We start from the raw sequence: 19,421 nt of genomic DNA, 5'->3' as shown, positions 1-19,421 counted from the left end.
AAGTTGAAAAACTAGAACTGAGACAGGGACATAGGAGGAATTAAAACATTACAGGAAAAAGTTAGAGAAAGTTAAAATTTTCTAGTGAAGCAAATGCAAAAACTGTTTGGGAGTCTTAACAGCTGAGGAATCAAAGAATCTGATGGGAAGGTGAAGTAAGGGTTTGTACATTTTTTTCATTATCTAAGGTGAGAAAAAAAGATAACAACTTTTCCCTGTTTTCATCATTTTTCTTAGAATCTTAGAATGAAAATGCAAGGTTTGTTAGAAAAAATATAACTTGGGTTTTGTTCTTTTTATTGTTAAGTTGCAGATACACAAGCTTGGTGAAGTGGGTTTCCTTAGAAAAAAAAAAAGATTGGATCTTTTGAAGCTGGGTTTTGTGGGATTGTTTTTCCTTTTCATCTAAGGTAAAATTTTTACTATTTTTTCTTGTTTTTCTCATTTTTTCCCTTTGAATCTTAGTATGAAAATGGTGGGTTTCCTTTGGCTTGTTGAAAAGTTAGGGTTTTTTTTTTCTTTGTTTTCCATGATTAATTTGTAGAAGCAGAAGGTTATAAGTGAAATAAGTTTACTTTGAAATCTTGATTTTGAGTTGGTTTCGTGCGTTTCATTTTTGTGAAATACTAGTCTGGACATGGTGGATTTCACTTTGTATTTTATTGAAAATTGTCCTTTGTTCTTATTTTTTTCCCTGTAAAATTGTAGAATAAGAAGCTTGTTGAAGAGGGTTTCTGAAGTAGGGTTTCTAGGGTTTCTTCTTCCCCTTAATGGGGTTTTTTTTTCGCTTGGGAATAATACTGCAGAAATGCTGGTTTTTATTGGAAATAGGCATCTTTATGTTTTTTTCCATGAAATTGCAAAAGAAGTGGAATGTTGAAGTGGTTTTTTTTGTTCGAAAGGTGGATAAGAGCTGTCAACAGTTTCATTGTCTTTCCATTTGATCTAAATCTGGGAGTAATTTCGCTTTGGTCTTATTCATTCTCCATTGTTTCTTCATTGCTCCAAGAAAACGTTAAGATGAGATTTATAATGTTTCTGAAGGACAAGGTGGTGGGTGCTAGTTTTATCTCCTGAGCATTGATTATAACTCATAAAACCATGGACTTTAGCTTGGTTTTTCGTGGTCTGCCCTTTTTAAAAAAAAATCTAAACTCCAAAGCAACAAACTTGCATTTTTCATTGACTGGTCCATTGCTTTTGTCTGAAAGGATCCATGGTGGAGTTTTTTTTTCCAAAATTTTGGTGGTTTGAGTAGATCTGCTAGTAACATTTTTGGACTTTTCTCTTTCTACGATTTTATCAGCTGTGCGCTTTCTATTTTCATCTCTTCTGCGAAGTGTTTAAAAACTCCTTGACTCGGCAAGGAACTCGCCCGAGTCAACTCCTTTTTACCTCGGCCGCATTCCGCGTTTCACCATATCTGCGTTCCGCGTTTTGCCTTACAGAGTCAATAAACTCCTTTGACTCTCCCGAGTTATGACCTTGTCAACCGTGTCAACCGCGTTCTTGGCCGCATTCGCGCCGAGTCAACAAGGATTTTTCTTGGCCGCGTTCCGCGTCAAATCCGCGTTTTTAAACACTGTTCTGGGGTTCTTCTTTGCTCGCAAGTCGGAAATGAAGTTATTAATGGTTATTATTGTTTTCTATGTTACCCACCATCGGTTTGTTCATAGGTCACTAGTATTTTTGGGTCATTTGAGTCCTTTGTTTTCCCCATCTAATGTGTCTCAAGGATAGGGATGGTGCTTATCATACTTAAATGTATCATCTTTCTTTTCATTTAATAAACCGGTAGGGGTCCCCGCCAAACCCCAGCTTACCTACACCCCCAAAAAAAAAAAAAAAAAAAATTACATTCTCAAAACTTTGACTCATTCTAAATATGCGCGTGCATGCGTGTGTTTTCATTGTTTCTTTCTTACTTTCCAAAAAACAAAGCTGCAGTTTTGTTGGTTTTCCATTGTTGCTTAATGTGAATGGGAAAGTCTGGGTCCTTTTGTTGTCTTTTGTTTAAATTAAACTGGAGCTAAGATCTCATACCTCTCGCTAGTTTTTTTCTTACTTGCCAAGAAACTTGATGCAACCTTTAATATTTTTTCGTATTATCTACTGTAAAAATGTAGGGGTAACCTTGACTAAATCAGCTCAGTGTGGTTCTCCTCTGAGAAGTTTTGAGAGGGAACTGGTCATGAGTATGTTGGAGGGGACATGCTTGAGCCAAGGGAAGCTGATGTACCCGCCCTATTTTTGTTCTTGGTTGTGCTTCCTCTGGTTACTTACATCTTACTCGGCAAATGGAATGAAGTTTCAAAGAAGAAGGCGAGGATAAGTATGCTTGCACAATTGGCAGCTGAAGAAGCTCTCCGAGTAGAAGCAATGGCTACTGCTAGTGTTGCCCCAGTTGCGTCTTTGTCACAGACTAGTTTCCATCAGTGTGCCAGGTGCTTTAGCCCGGCTACAACTCGCTGCTCTAGATGCAAGACCGTTAGATACTGGTATGTTCAGGTTCACCCTAAATTTCCTATTTTTCAGTCATGAATATGATCATTATTTTTTGTTCTTACTTTCTTTTTATCTATTTACATTCCTTTCTTCTTGTCTATTTACACGAGGGAATCATCTCTAATCTTGAAGACGCTGTTGGGGATCCACTTGGGTTTCTCTGCAGCATTCTTTCTGTTGTTTACTTATGTTGCCTATCATTCTGAACCTATTGCCCATGCCTTTTCGTAATTAACCAATAACCCTAGACCCAATCGTCTGAATGCAATGCACATAGGTGCCACTGGATATGTATAAACATAGAAAAGGTTATGAGTCCTCGCATTGTAAGTTGGAGTTTTGGTAAAGATATTATTATTATCTTCTTTGATTGGTTGGTAAAGATATTGATTGTGATGCAGTTTCTTTACTTTTCTGAATATAGATTTTAATAGAGTGTTACAAAATGTGGATGCGGGCCAAAACATTGCCAAAGCAAATCCTAGTTGGCTGTGTATGATGCAGCTGAATACTCGGTTGAGACTATCATAACCTGGGAGAGTCAAATGTGTTTTGATTGATTTGGTAGGGTGAAATGTGGACTCGGCCAAGGTAAAAGGGAGTCGACTTTGGCTGAGTTGATAATTGACGCAGGGGTTTCTGGAACAATGTTTTAGAGCAGACGTATTCCTTTCTTTTTTCTAATGAGGCATGATGTCCTCTTTATCTCAGTTGAAAGTTGAGTATGTGGACATGGATTGTTCTTATTGCCTTTGTTGCTTTAAATTGTATACAAAATCTTTTGTTTTCCGGTTAGGATCTTAGGCACATTTGAGTCTCTTTGTATGTTTGAGCAGCTAGTTGCTTCTTCTCAAGGAGAAACTCTTAACAGGCGTGGATTGGGTGGGGATCATGGCCCATTTTTCTTTGAGAAACATCATCTTCTTCATTTTAAAATGATTGATTTTCATATTAGTTGTTATAAACTGATCTCACTTATCTTATGTTTTTTACAATAAACCCTAATGAGTGCTTATATAGAATACTAAATGGATAAACATAGAGAAATGAAGATAAATTTGGAAATAGATAAGAATAGAATAATCCTAATCTAACCTATCTACCTCATCTAGTCTAATTGCCTATTCTACACCCAGACGATCCAACGATGAGATCTGGCGATCTCATATACTCAACATCTAATGGCGATATCTAATATTCTCTAACATTTCCCCCCTCAAATGCATGTGGATTGTAAATCGACATAAGTTAGATTACAATAAAATGCCCCTATAAGAAACGTAAGTAGAATTAGCCTTATTATTTGGACTGGCATTGGTGGCTTGATCCGTGATGCAAATGGTGTTATAATGATGTCTTTCTCTGGACCGGTCGGATTTTGTGATGCTAACGAAGCCGAAGTTAAAGCCTTATTATTTGGATTAAGGTGGTTCGCTAAGCACAATTTGGGACCGCTCGTTATTGAATGTGATTCATCGAATGTGTTAGCTTGGGCGACCAACAAAAGTAGGGAACCATGGAAGCTTAATCACACTATTGCAGAGATTCGTGATTTGGTGCGCATTTTAAATCCTAAATCCAACATATGCGACGATCTGCCAATGAGGAGACATATCGCTTAGCAAAGGGCGGGGTGGAAATGGAATCGGTCGAGATAGTTGAAAACATCTCCTGTTAGGGTATCTGATAGCTACTCTGATTATCCGATCCCCTTTTGGCGCTTTTTCTGTATCTTATTGATGGGTTTCCTTTGGATTATTTTGGTGTAACGGCTGATATTAGCCTTTGGCGGGATGCACTGTGATTTGGGGACATCTTGTCCCCTTCAATGTATTTTCTCTATTTTGTGGAAGGAAATCATTACCTTTCAAAAAAAAAGAAAAAAGAAACATATTGAATTGTTGATTTGATGCACATTGTCGAAGGTTGATCTGTTAATGAGTGTTTTTGCTGGTGACTGATTGATAGTGTTACTGATGGTGCGGAAGGAGTTATTGTTGCAAGCTGAGTCATGAAGTGAGCTTACGAAATCCATTGGGTCTTGATGGGCGAGTAACGGGCCAAAATTTTTTTTTTTTTGAAAGGTTAAACGGGCCAATTTTGAATAGTGGTTCTTATGTGAATGGCTTACTTTTTCAGGCAAACACCTATAAAAACTGGGACAGCTTAATTGAAATTGACCAAAATAAGAAGCTTGGGTTTGAAGTAGTCCCAGATGGGCGAATTCCCATGGGTCAATTTCGGATATCGATCCTCATGAGAATGAATCACTTTCTTAAACACTTGCATCAAGGGAATTGAGGCACCTCATCTGAAATGGGCCAAAAATAAGAAATGAGGGTTTGAAGAAATGGACCATGATGGGCCAATCCTCATGGGTCAGTTTTTGATAGTCTGTAACTCATGGGAATGAGTCGCTTCTTCCACCACACACTTAAAGGGAATTGAGGCATGTCAATTGAAATGGACCAAAATAAAATTAGGTTTCAAAGACTCGAAAGAATTAGTGAAGAAGAGAGACGAAAAGGGGCTAGTCAGGATGGCGACAACTTCCAATGGCATCATTGGCAAAAACGCAATGATTCAGGGGGTAGCACCATCAATATGAGGGGTCTACCTTGTGTAAGACGAAGGGGTTCTATGTAGTAAAATAAGAGGGTGCATTTTGCACCCTTCCTCTCCTCTTATTGTGTTTTGCAAATGGGGGTTCGAAAGGTTCGAGGATCCAATCTTGATCGAGGGGGTAACTGGTGCCGGATGCCTGGGTGTTGGCAAGGCTCCAGGACAAAGACAGTCTTGCTGGAAAAGGTCGAGCAGGGGTCGCCAGCGGCAATCAGCGAGAGTTGAGGTCGTGTCTTGGAGGTGACAGTTGCGGGGATTAGTGACAACGAGGTGACAATTACACAACGAAACAAATCAATATGGAGAGAAGAACAAACCTTCTAGAATAGAGGACTTTTTTTGCGTTATGGTACGAAGACGTTGACGGGACGCTCTATATATTCCCGCCACACGAAACAATGCACACGACAGCTTTGCAATGACTGTGATCCATCTTATCTAAACATGAGGCGAAATTCGTTTTAGCTAAACGGCCAATCCACCCTAAATAAAAAAGAGAAAGTAAAAAACAACAAACTCAAAGCCATCTAAGAACCACACACACTCTTTTCTGATGGCAATCTAAAACCCCAAATCTGTTAATGGAAAACTCACAAACAAAAATCTAGTTTTTTCCCTTTTATTTTTTACTGTTGCGGGTGAATAGAAGGCACGGGACAGAAAATCTCCTTGAATAGAAGTCCCTTGTGAAAAACCAATGATTTGCAGGGAACTCGTCGTAAAAATCTCTCAAATTCAGTGGAAGCGTGTTGGGTCGAATTGCCATCCATAAAAAAATTGCACAAAATTACGAATACATAGAAGGATCGAATGGGAGAGAGTCAAAGAGAAAGGGGAAACGTTGCCGGTTTTAAGATGCTCACGAATAATACCATTCAGAAAAGGGATAGTTGAGAATATAAAAAAACGTATGTGGCTTTGAGAGATGGGATGAATTTTAGGGCGAGAGAGAGATTTTGGGATAGAATAGAAAGTGGTGGATTTTTGTCATTTGAGTTTTAAACTGAAGGGAAATGAACATGGTTTAGTGAGAGGTGAGAGATTTTAGGGAGGGAGAGGTTTTAGGGAGAGAATGGAAGTGGCAGATTTTTTGTCATTTGAATTGTATTTGAATTTTAAACTGATTAGTTAGGGAAAAATTAAAGCTTAGTGGGATCAGTAATGCGATAACATATTTAGTAGTGGGCAAAACCGTTTTTCAAGTGGTCGAAATAAGCCCTTCTTTTATTATTCAAACGAAAAAAGAAGAAGTGATGATCCTTCTTTTACTTAAGAAACAGTCTGGTTGTTGGGCCAAATGTTCCAGGCAGGGAAAAGTAGCTGCAGTCTCAAGGATACACACACACATATATATATATAAGAGAGAGAGAGAGAGAGAGAGAGAGAGAGAGAGAGAGAGAGAGAGAGAGAGAGAGAGAGAAAACGGTTTCTACACACATGTGTAGAAAAGTTATCTACACACTAGCTTAAAATACAGTGGAGGGCATATTGTTTGGGTGATCCAAACCATTCATTTGATTGGCCCTCACATAGATAGGGTGTCCATAAAAAATCAGCTCCATAGGATCATCCCAACCCTACGATTTGTGGGGGTAAAATGGACGTGTATAAACCTTCACAAATTTGTCCATTTTTTGCCTCCACGATTCGAAGGGTTAGGATGATCCTATGGAGTTGGTTTTTTGTGGACACCCTATTTATGTGAGGGCCAATCAAATGAATGGTTTGGATCACCTAAACAATGTGGGCCTCCACTGTATTTTAAGCTAGTGTGTAGAAACCGTTTTCTCATATATATATAGGAAACTGCTCATCAACCACATTGATCGTATGCATATATACCTTTTTATCACGTGAACTACCTGTGCAAATTTGCAGAAGTGTCTTTCTCGGTTTGTGGACGAACATTTTGTTTCAATGGGGCTTGTTCATTCCTGCTGTTAGGCGCCAAAACAGATGTGGGTGCCAGCCAAGGTTTTGTTTTCATGGGTGTTGTGATTGGCTCCTATCCTCTTGCAATAGCAGGTTACCCTATTGATAGCTTGTAATTATTGATAGTAAGGCTTAACAAATCCCACCACATGGACACATATTGACAGTCATAGGCTTGTATTTTTTTTTTAGAATGGTAACTATCATAGGCTCATATATGATGTTGTTCTAGATTTGCTTGCAAGAAATATAAGGAATACACCATATTTAATTCAACATGTCATATTCTATGTTATAGAATATGCTGGTTTACCTGGGGATGTGGAGTTATTAACTTTTCTTTTCAATAGCACTGGATTTATATAAGGATTCATTCGCTACCCACGTGCAGTTCTGGAAAGTGCCAAATAATTGATTGGAGGCAAGGTCATAAGCTAGAATGCTTGCAATCGGACAATAACGGCTCAACTTCGTCCTTTTTTGCCTCAGTTTCAGAATCTTTTCACCAACAGGATTTGCTGGATGAGAACTCATATCCACTGTTCTTGGGATCTGATATCAAGGAGTCTATGCTGGACAATATACCTCCAGAGACATCACTTCATCCTCCTTATACCATTGCTCCCACCACTAATATTGAAGGTGACATATCTCGAGTTTCCACAGCGGGGAGAAAGCTTTCTGACCGACTTGTTTCCCATAAATTCAACAAAGAAATCTTGAAAAGTGAAGACAACAACTCTATGGCTTCATCATATGAAATTCTCACAAAGCACAACAGTGGCGGCCCACCAATGCCTATCCAGGGACGCACTGCCCGAAGAAGTAATTTGCATGCGCCTTATAAGTTAACAGGTGAAAATGGAAGCTTGTTTGAATCAAGCAGCACATATGTCATTTCAGGTTCAGTATATTCAGAGAAAAATGAGACTGGTGCATGTGAAAGTGCAGTGGCTTTCACTCCTGAGAGGGGTGATTTTTCCAAGGAGGAATGGTCTTCTAGCAACGGAAAATTAAACTTGAGCTCTTCCGGTGCAAAGAGCTCAACCAAAGGAAACACAAGATCTAAGAGTTCCTTGCACTCTTCAGAAGCTACAAATGCTGTAGCACATAGATCAATGCCGAAAGCCTCGAAAGAATACCCACTTCCAGGGATAGAGAGGAAGGCCTGCATAGCAAATGAATCTAGTAGGCTGTCTTGGACTTATTCTGAACTTCTATGTATACATATTTCTTTCAGATGTATGATTATTATAGTCTAATGTTATGATCTTTACCAGAAATCCCTCAAACAGGTGCTTCGCCAATTATCCCTGCACAAGGCAGCAATGGTATCTCAAAAATAGGGAGTCCAAAGATGGCAAGTCCAAAGAAGTTACCAAAAGTCCCTAAACAAGATACTTCTGGGGTTGCAAATGATAGCTTTAAGAAGAATAAGGTTTTGTATCTATGTTCACATACTCAGATGAAGGAAAATTAAAGCATTCATGATCATTTCTGTATGCCCTGAATCAATGATGAATTTTTTTCCTCTTGTTCCTGATTTTACTGTCTCAGGTGCTATTTCCTTATGAAGAGTTTGTCAAGTTCTTTCATTGTGAAGTTTTGGACCTATCACCTAGAGGGCTTTTAAATTGCGGAAATAGGTAGGGTCATACAAGCATATACTTCTTCCTCTTGAATCCAAAGCAACCTTACCCTTTTTTTACGAATCCTCTACTTTGCCTTAATCGTTGTGAGTGTTTTTCAACTCTTAGAGAGGTTGAGGTTTCAAGGATTGATGCAAGCTAGCTCATCTACTTAAATACAAACAAAAGATATGACAAAATACCTCACTTCTAGGCAAATGATACCGGCACAACCATGTTTTGATAATAGTCACGAACTCACCTTGTCACATATGGTTTAACCAGCTGTCAAAGGCTGCTGACAGCTGTTTGGGAATTGTAACAGCTGGTTAAGCATATGGGACATGATGAGCTTGCACTATTATCAAAACATGGTAGTGCCAATATCATTTGCCTACTTTTAATGTCTCTCCATTCAAATAAAAATGTATCCTTTTAAGTGAAATGAATCTACTGGAATGCAGAAATTACATGCAAATAAAAATAACTGAACAGCAACATAAATGAAAATTGATGATCAAATCAGTGTTTAAAAGCGCGGATGTGGCGTGGAACGCGGCCAAGAAAAATCCTTGTCAACTTCGTGCAGACTCTGCCAATAACGCGGTTGACGCGGTCATGACTCAGGGACAGTCAAAGGAGTTTTTTTTTGCTCTTTGGGGCAAAACGCAGAATGCGGATGCGGTGCAATGTGGAACGCGGACTCGGGCGAGTTCCGAGTCGAGTCAACGGGTTTTTAAACAGTGGATCAAATTGCCTTACAAACTCAAACAGGAAAATTGGCATGAAGATTCCATGCATGAATGGTTATGTTTGGGATGTATATTATATTTTAACATAGGTTATGATGCTCCCACTTATTTTATCTGAGATGTTCTGCTCACACTTAAATTAAGTAGAAGAACAACTTCTTACATATGGTTAGTTACTTGGTGTATGCTGTATCATTATTGATTATATATTTTTTTTAATCTTGCAGTTGTTATGCCAATGCTGTATTGCAATGTTTGACCTGCACAAAGCCTCTTATCATCTACCTGCTTCGGAGATCACATTCAAGAACCTGTATTTTCTTTCAATTGTCATACCCATGCCCTTCTTAAATATAAACAATTAGATTTAATCCATCTTGTTTGAGTATGTATATAACTTCATTTCATTTTTGCAAATGTGTTAGGCTTGAGGGATTGGTGCCTCATGTGTGAACTTGAACAACATGTATCGATGTTGAGGGAAGGTGGGGCCCCTTTGTCTCCTGGCAGAATCCTTTCACGCATGCAGAATATTGGCTGCAGGATGGGTGGTGGAGATCAGGAAGATGCTCATGAATTCTTAAGGTGTGTGTGTGTGACCAGAAACACTTTTCCCATTATGAACTTATTTTGATAATGGCACCAATCACTTAGAGTTGGAAGGGTCTTATATATTTTCTTAAATTGCAGTTCCAGACACTTTAGAGAGAGAGAGAGAGAGAGAGAGAGAGAGAGAGAGAGAGAGAGAGAGAGAGAGAGAGAGAGAGAGTCTTATATATTTTCTTCCTCATTCCTTGTAAAACATGTGTATAAATTTATTTTATAACAAGGGCACTCAATTTCTTAAATTGCAGTTCCAGACACTTATTGGCAATCATTATGACAAAACTTTAATTTCTTTTCTTTTGTTTCCTGTTATTGTCATAATTATCTATAACTGATTATATATTTTATATTATTTTTTAGGGAAATGACACCCTAACTCTGTTATTTTAATAATGAGACTGCCGTCCTTATCAAAACAAGAGACTTTGAATATCACTTCTCCGTTATTAGTATATTTAGTTATGCTTAAATATTTTTTTCACTTTCTTAACTGTTTTGGTTACGGCTTGTTTTGGATTATATTTTTTAATATTATCATATTACTATGGTAGTACTGGTGTCTCAATTTTTCCATGGTCGCAATTCTCTATGCGTGACTTGCATAGATATAGATTTTCACATTGCAAGTGTGAAGTGTCAATATTCTTAGTTATCCGTTATATTGTTTGACTCTATGATTTAATCGACACTTTGAATTTATTGTTGTCCTGCCGTGTCTGACACGACACGCATGTCCACACGTGTCGACACTCCTTTGGACACTGTTAAATGTATTTCTAGGAGTATAAGAGTTAATGTGGGCGTGTGGACACTTATTTGTATAATAGTCAATAATTTTATGTGTATGTGCCACCATTTCTAGATTTTTAGATGTTGCCATGTCAGACAACTCATAACTGTGTCGAAACTCAACGCACGAATCCATATCGACAAAGTATGATTATATATACTTTCTATTTTAGCCATGCCCCCATTTCTAAATTTTGGGGGTTTGAGTGTTGACACGCAACACTCGTGTCCGTGTCCACAAATCATACTTTGACTAGAGTTCTCTTATATATTTGACGGCGCTGTTTATTTTCAGGCTTCTTATTACGTCTATGCAATCTATATGCCTTGAGGGCCTGGGTGGAGAGAAGGAAGTTGATTCAAGATTACAGGAAACAACATTTGTACAACAGACTTTTGGAGGTCGCCTTAGATCAAAGGTGATTATTACTAATATTACTTTTCTGCATGACCTGGTATTAATCGTCTGACCTCTGCAACTTTTTCTTTTTGGGTTTTTCCATTCTTCTCATTGCTAATAATCCGTGGTAAGTTCATTTCACTGAAATTAGGTCAAGTGTCTAAGATGTCATCATGATTCTGAACGGTACGAAAATATTATGGACCTTACATTGGAGATACAAGGTTGGGTTGAGTCTTTGGAGGATGCACTTACCCAATTTACTGCTCCTGAGGACTTAGATGGAGAGAATATGTACAGATGTGGAAGGTTTGAAAATGATTTTTTTAAATTTTAGTGCCTTTGAACTCTTATCTCACTTGCAGCAGCTCATGCAATTTCATGAGATCTCTACTTATTTCTTATCTGCTTTTCGTGATAAAGGTGTGCCGCATATGTTAAAGCCAGAAAGCAGTTGAGCATACACGAGGCACCAAACATACTGACAATTGTTTTGAAGAGGTTCCAGGTAAATAGTAAATTACTGATGAGGTCTATTGTGCAGTTGTACGTAGTTGATGCCATGATCCTGTGGTCAGGACTAGGTGTGCAACTTGGGTCGGGTTGAAGCCAACCCGAAACTCTAAACCGTCAACCCAAACCCGATGAAGGCTAACCCGACCCAACCCAACCCAACTCGAAATATTAATATCTCAACCAAAACCCGACCCGATTTCCCAATCCGGGTCGGGTTGAGTCCGGTTGGGTCCGGTTGACCTGGTTGTGGTGATATCTTTCCCTTTTAGGAATTTATGTTCTAAAAAAACAAAATAGAAAAATTGTAAATTTTTTTTTTAAACAATTGTCGGGTTTTGATGTGGGTCGGCTCAATTCCACACCTCAACCTGAACCTGACTCAGGTTCAACTTCCTCAACACGAACCCGAACCTGACCTGACTCAAACACAACCCAACCCGTGATTTGTTCGGGTTGAACCCGACCCGAGTTGCATTCCTAGTCAGGACTTGTGAGTAGTAATTTAGTAAATAGTTCTACTGTCTTGTTGATTTTTGCTCATTCAAAGGGATTTTATTTGTTTTTGACCGTATGAGATCCTTGCGGAAACTACTCCATGTTGAGCTTATTTGTTTCTTCAATTGTGGCAGACAGGAAAATATGGGAAAATTAATAAATGTATCACTTTTCCTGACATGCTGGACATGATACCGTTCATGACTGGATCTGGCGACAGTCCTCCTCTTTACATGCTGTATGGTGTTGTTGTGCATTTGGACACGCTGAATGCGTCATTCTCTGGGCATTATGTGTCGTATGTGAAAGATCTGCAAGGCACCTGGTTCAGAATAGATGACACTCAGGTAGTTTTATTCTTTTTTCATATTGATTTGGAGGCGTTTATGAAAGGTGTGCTTGATTTTCAAATTGTTAGGAAGATACTTAAAAGATTATTCTAAGTGAACTTGATTCCTCCAGTTTTTGTTACGAGGTGCTTGACAGTTGACACTGAAAAGCGTCGTCTGTCTTAGTGAATGTGTACATCCATCAATCACTGCATTAATTTATTTACTTAAATGAATCATTAAATGTACTTCTCTAGACTGGATGGTTATTTAATTGTTAGCCATATTTTATTACATAGCCAATTTAATTTTCAAAGTGTTTCAATCTTTTGTTGAACTGTACATCGGTATAGCATACAGTGACATTTCTGTAAAAGTTTGGTTTAGTGCCATAACCTATGTATTGCTCATCATTGTCATTATTGAGATGAGACTCATTTACTGAAGTTCTCCCATTTTCACCCTTAACTACCATGTTTGCTTCAAGGCATTTCTCAAAGCTAGCTTAACTGTACCTAGATGTCAATGATTTTGTAAAATGTTAAAACTCTTTTTTTGAATGGTAAAATGTTAAACTGTCTCATAGTAATTTGTATTGGTGCTAAATTGCTAATAATATAGAGAATACAGGATATAAATTAACCAACACCATGTTTTTTCATAAGGAATGACGTTTGTGTGATTGACATTGCCCGAAACAAAGATTATATTATTTGGTTTTATGAGATTTTTGCCTTCTCATTTCCTGCTACTTTTATAGGTCGAGCCAGTGCCAATGAGTCAAGTAATGTCAGAAGGTGCATATATACTATTTTATTCGAGGTAAAAATCTTCCGAACTTTACCCTTTTGTTTCCGTTACTGGCTAGGTTTCAAACAGTTAGGTATTGTTCAGGTCTTTCCCACGCCCTCCAAGAGTTTATTCAGGGAGAACTACCCCATTGCAAGCGCCAGATTCTGCAAAGCATTGCACATCCAAAACTCAAAAATCATCAAGACATGGACAAAGTAAACCCAATGGTGTCTTGCTAGCCTCAGACCACTCACCAATGGTTCCCAACCCTGAACTTAATATGGGAAGTCGAACAGCCGATAGCTGTCTAAGAACTACAAAACAAATGTATGCAGAGTCAATATGCATGGATTTTTCTGATGCCACATCAAGTGATTGGTCCCTTTTTACAAGCTCGGACGAATCATCTTTCACCACAGAGAGTACCAGGGATTCATTCAGCACCATAGATTACAATGATACACTCAACGGTGACCCGATTTCCTCGTTATTTAGCACCTTTTGCATACCAGAATTTTCCAACAGCAGCATCTCCTGTACAAAGTTCTCGCCTAGCAGGCCACAGACAAGGTTCTTTTCGGAGAGCAAAGGTTTAGTTTTGGATTCTTCAATGTCGACTCAACAGCTCGGCAATGTACATAAGGGAAAGAACCCAGAACAGGTCAGTGTTTCTTTGAGTGAATCTCGAGCTTTAGCAAATAATTGCAGTATGTCTGTTAGGTATAGGAGTAATCCCAAAGATAGTTTTGTTCAAGTTCAAACTTGTGATTGTTGTGAACTGTAATGAGTAGATTCTTGTAGTTTTAGGATTGCCCACTTGATGTGATCCCTTAGCCGGAAACTAGTTATGCCTCACATGTTTTTTTGTGAAATGGGGCATATGGGATCATACTTCAATTGTCAGGGGTAAAAGACAGTGTTGTTCTCTTATTATTATGATATTAGATGCAAGTAAGGAATTTAATCCTTTTTACAGTGTTACACAGATGGTATTTGGTGAAACTGAGACCCCACAAACATGTCATACTTATCTTCATGATTTTAGGACAGTGTGGTAAAGAGTTCAGCTTTGGAATTGGGAAACATGATATGCCCTCCTCCCAGTACTGGCACGACTCTATTTACATTTTTCTAATAGCTGTTGAAGGCTGTTATACGATTCTCAAATCGCTATTAACAACCAATCAGAAAAGTGTTAAGTGAAGTGAGGAGTTCTTTCTATCATCAAAACAAGGTAGTTAGGATATCATTTTCCCACATATTTTCCATCATCTCAAAAGGAACTCATATGTATCTTATTACAGTTAAACCATATGATGGTTTGCTCAAGCAAAACTTGTTGAATGCCTGCTTGAACTTGAGTGCCTAGTAGCTTATTCTCCTGGGTTTCTTATCAATACAATATTTTAGACTCTGCCATCTTTGAGCAAAGTTATCTGTTTCTTAATAGCGACTCTGCCATCTCTGACCAAATTATTCTGTTTCTTAATAGCTTATTTACTGTAAGATATATAAATCAAGGAAGTGATATCTACACCTTGTTTTTATAATGGCAGTTTATTAAACACCTTTTGATTGACAATTAGATTGCTTTTCGAGGGCTGATATAATGAGGGGGTGTGGATATAACACTCTCCATCTCTTCTCTTCCAGAACAATGGATATAACCAATTTCTTGAAGTTTACCAAAATCTGAGCTAAGGTTTGCTTTATCAGATGCACAAACATACAGTGCATGTATGTGCCAATATTGGTTTGGGGGACTGATTTTCTAGTCAATTGTTTTGGTATTTTCAACCCCCCACCCCCTCCTTCCCTTCTAGAGTATTTTCATTGGCTTGTACAAGGACAAAGAGTTCTAAATAGAGTAATGAAGAGGTGGAAGGTACCAAAAACATGTGGCTGGAAATATCTCCTCTCATTACTCAGGTGGTAGGTACCTTTGGCCCTAGGAGTCCATATGTGACTCCCATTGTAACTGCATGATGGAGTTGCAAAGGACCTGTTTGTTTTGGATATTGAGAATGGATTCTGAATCCAAAACTGATTATTGGACTTAAAATTGTATTTAATTGTGTCCAATAATCAGTTTTGGATTCAAAATCAATTCTCAAAATCCAAGACGGACAGGGCCAAAGTGTCCAAAAAACTGATTAATGGTCTCATTTACACTTTAATGTAACTGTAAGACACGAAAATTGATCGTTAACATTAATCTGACTGTGATTATCCACCTAAGTCGATCACATCTGAGAAATGTGTACCCAATCAAATGTCCGAAGGTGATGAAAAATAGACCCCACGGAAGAACACCCGAAGTGGGTCCTACTTTCCATCATGGTACCATCTGCTACAGTAGGGGCGCATCCCAATAATCTATTAGCATATCTAATTTTACCTCAGTCAAAGTGAAATTTTTATTAGAATTCTTTTGAATTAAATTTTTTATTTTAACCTTTTCCCATTCCTTTTATAAATAGAATTAGAATAGGAAGCAAAATAAGATGCCAATTCCGACAATCCAGCATATGAATTTTTCTCTACTCCCTCAATTCCTAGTTTTTCCATAGGATGATCCCAACCCTCCGATCTATAGAGGTTTCCATAATATGCAGGTCCTCTATAGATTGTAGGGCTAGGATCATCCTATGGAAATGATTTTTTGAGCACACCATATTTACGTTGTGGCCCATCAAATGGACGGTTTCAATCATCCTATGGTGTAAGCTTACAGGCTTACACCATATAAAGTCTCCCCTTAATCCTAAGTCCTAATTGTGTACAGTGTAAGTAGGATCCCATGGACATTCAATTTATGATGATATCCCTCTAAATAAACCATATCTATTTTTTATTTATTTTTGAATAGTAACCATATCAATGTAGATAGATATGGATGTGCGGCCACACAAGGTTAGATTGAATAAAAAAATGAAGACATCCGTAAAAAGGAGCACCACTTGAGGAGAAGATGAGAGATCACTGCTTAAGATGGTTTGGGCATATCGAACGTAGGCCTTTGGATGCTCCAGAAGAAGTGCTCATGCCAAGTTGATGGAGTAAAAAGAGGTAGGGGCAAACTGAAAACAAGTTGGGTAGAAACAGTGAGGATAGACTTGAGGGCTAGGAACATAATAGAGAACATGACCTTGGATAGGATAGAATGGAAGAAAATGATTCATGTAGACGAACCCAACTAGTGTCAGGATTAGACATAATCAATTTGAGCCAGGTAGATCCTTTCAGCTTCTTCATGAAGATTTTCTAAAGGATTCATTCGCCGACCCCAACTAGTCAGGGACAAAGGCTTACTTGAATTGAGTTGAGTAATCTATGTATTTGAAAAAAAAAAAGGGATTTTTGCTGATTAGTCCCTACATGGCAAAATAATTGCTTATTAGTCCCTAAGAAAAGCATATTAGCTTATCAGTCATACTTTTAGAAAATCTTTGCTAAAAGGTCCCTAAAACTCACGACTTCAATTTTCTCTGTTTAAAATTTTAAAATGGCAAAGTTACCCCCAACCCATTCAATCAGTTTTAGCGTTTTTTTATTTCTCTTCCAATATTTTTGGAAAAAAAATGAGGAAATAAGCAACAATATTATCTCTTCCAAAGTCTCGTCAAAAACCCTTAAACAAAAAATCCTTTTAGGAATTAAATAAATTGAAAATCCCTCTAAAATAAATTAAATAGGGTTGGTTTGAGTTATCTTTTCTTTACAGATAAATAAAGTACGAAGTTTTAGGAATATTTTTAGTTTCTAACTTTTCTAAGAAATTCATATCTCGATTGGATTGCAAGAAAATATCTCTGATGGGAAATTATTTCTATGGGAATTTTTTTTTTCATTGAGGAATTATGTTTGATTAATTTAGAGGGATAACATCATAAACCGAAGGTCCCTAATTGAAAAATTGAATAGGGTTTGTTTACCTTATCTTTTTTTTTATGTGTAAGAAATAAGAAATTTTAGATTTTTTTTCCTTTCCGAACTTTTGTTTTGGGCATAAGAATTAGGGTTTGGCTACTAATCTTAGGAGAAGAAGGGAGAATGTCAAAGGGAAAGTCAATATTGGAAGAGATAATATTGTTGCTTATTTCCTAGTTTTTTTCCAAAAATATTGGAAGGGAAATCAAAAAATGCTAAAACTGATTAAATGGGTTGGGGGGTAAATTTGCCATTTTAAAATTTTAAATGGAGAAAATTGAAGTTTGTGAGTTCTAGGTAGACCTGGCAAACGGGTGGGTCGGGCCGGATCAACCCGCGGGTGGTGCGGGTGCGGGTCACACGGGTCAGAATTTTGGTGACCCGCATTTTTGCGGGTCAGAAATTTGGTGACCCGCGCTGCCCGCGGGTGGGCCGGTCAACCCGCGGGTCACCCGCAAATATAATAGGATATAATATGGGATTGTAATTCTTCTGATTTGACGTGATTTGACCGCACGAAGTTTTTCCCGTAACTGTAATAACTCTATACATGTTGGTATTTTTCTCTTAATTTTATAACTTCATAACCATTTATCCGTAATTTTTCATTTAAAACTTTATAATTCAATTATTTTACTTTTCTTTTTTGTAATCATTACTTTTTTTTTACTTTTTTGCTTTTGCTAGAAACCTTCGCCCATGTGCGCATCTTTGCACAGAGTATTACCACCTATTTTTAAAAAAAAAAAACGAAATGTTATCAACACTACTGAGGGCACTCTCACTTTATTAAAAGTATGGTATGGCCCACACCATCGGATGATCCAAACCGTCCATTAGATGGGCCATAGCCAAAATAGGTTATACTCCAAAAATCATTTCCATAGGATGATTTCCCAAGTGCTGATAGCATTCTCCAATAAATACTTAAAAATTACTCTAAAAATGTGGGTGCCCGCGGGTTGACCCGACCCGGCCCGTGTTTTTGCAGGTTGGGTCAACCCGCGGGTTAAATTTGACGGGTCACTAAAAGTCAGACCCGTGCCCGCAAATTTGCGGGTGGGTCGGGTTGACCCGCGAGCACGGGTTGCTTTTGCCAGGTCTAGTTCTAGGCATGGTTTTAAATTTTGATCGAAATTTCGGATTTTGGTGGAGACCGACACTGAAATCACACTTACCCGAAACTGTATTTTATTTTGGCCGAAATTCCGGAATTTCGAGCGAAATTTCACCCAAAAAACCTATTTTTTAATTATTTTAATATTTAACTGAAATTTCGACCTTCGGTAATTTCGGCCAAAATTTCGATTTCCAAGGGACCGAAACCAGTATCGAAACCAAAATTAACCTTGGTTCCAGGGACCTTTTAGCAAATATTTTCTAAAAGTAGGACTGTTCAGCTAATATGCTTTTCTTAGGGACTAATAAGCAATTATTTTGCCATGTAGGGACTAATCATAAAAAATCCCTAACACTTTATTCACTTCTTTTCCCCGGAAAGGAAAGGAAAGGATTTCGTTTTCCTTTCCTTTCTAGGTGACATGGCAGAAGGAAAAGGAATCCAGGGAAACTGTCAAGGAAAAGGTTTCGTTTTCGTTGGAAAGCCTCTTTCCGATATATTTAATCGGAAACCAAATCTCGAGTAATAGGGAAAAAGTCAATTTCCACGTCATTTTTAGCTCTTAGATAAGAAATTCCACATCTGATAATATTTTTCCTTGGAAAAGAACTGAACACAAAAATTCTATCTTGTCAAGGTCTTGTCAGGGAAAAAAAGGTTGTTTTCCAGGGGAAACAGCACCAGGGACAAGAAGTGAACAGAAATCATAATTTCCTCTGTCGAATGGAAAGGGAAAAAAATTTCCCCCTCAATGTTTTCCCTGCAAAGTTGCAATCCAGACAGTGCCTAAAAATCCAATCGAATCCTCTATAACTTCTGAAAATCAAAAGCAGTAGCAAGCATGTTAGGATCACTTTCTTCTTTTTTAGAAGATTTTAATTAAGCTAGATTTCCATATTGCAATATATTTCTATTTTCTTATTTCCTATTTTGCTAATCTATATTTCCTATTTTGCTATCCTTATTTTCTATAAGATGCAGATGCCGTATGGCTTTTTGAGCAAG

At 37.9% G+C, this 19,421-nt stretch overlaps 1 protein-coding gene across 6 annotated transcripts; it reads left to right on the top strand.

Annotated features, from left to right (window-relative positions):
• Window positions 1-14,783, top strand: UBP15 (ubiquitin-specific protease 15). 6 transcript variants are annotated; one of them, XM_077394902.1, is made up of 15 exons: window positions 1-188; window positions 314-410; window positions 2,127-2,498; window positions 7,451-8,247; window positions 8,340-8,497; window positions 8,617-8,705; window positions 9,667-9,752; window positions 9,865-10,024; window positions 11,130-11,253; window positions 11,386-11,543; window positions 11,658-11,742; window positions 12,380-12,592; window positions 13,335-13,396; window positions 13,469-14,027; window positions 14,353-14,783. In XM_077394902.1, the coding sequence occupies exons 3-15, from the start codon at window positions 2,212-2,214 to the stop codon at window positions 14,422-14,424; spliced, it is 2,850 nt and encodes a 949-aa protein (XP_077251017.1). In that variant the 5' UTR covers window positions 1-188; window positions 314-410; window positions 2,127-2,211; the 3' UTR covers window positions 14,425-14,783. The 6 variants fall into 6 exon arrangements, with proteins under 6 accessions (XP_077251017.1, XP_077251019.1, XP_077251018.1 ...); XM_077394904.1 differs by having other exon boundaries at window positions 14,343-14,783; XM_077394903.1 differs by lacking the exon at window positions 14,353-14,783 and having other exon boundaries at window positions 7,451-7,914; window positions 8,011-8,247; window positions 13,469-14,333.
• The last annotated feature ends 4,638 nt before the right edge of the window (window positions 14,784-19,421 follow it).

This window comes from Tasmannia lanceolata, unplaced genomic scaffold (assembly GCF_043159265.1).
Source record: "Tasmannia lanceolata isolate RefF3 unplaced genomic scaffold, GAP_Taslan_0.1 ptg000013l, whole genome shotgun sequence".
Classification (NCBI taxonomy): domain Eukaryota; kingdom Viridiplantae; phylum Streptophyta; class Magnoliopsida; order Canellales; family Winteraceae; genus Tasmannia; species Tasmannia lanceolata.
This window is presented reverse-complemented; position numbering and strand designations above follow the sequence as displayed.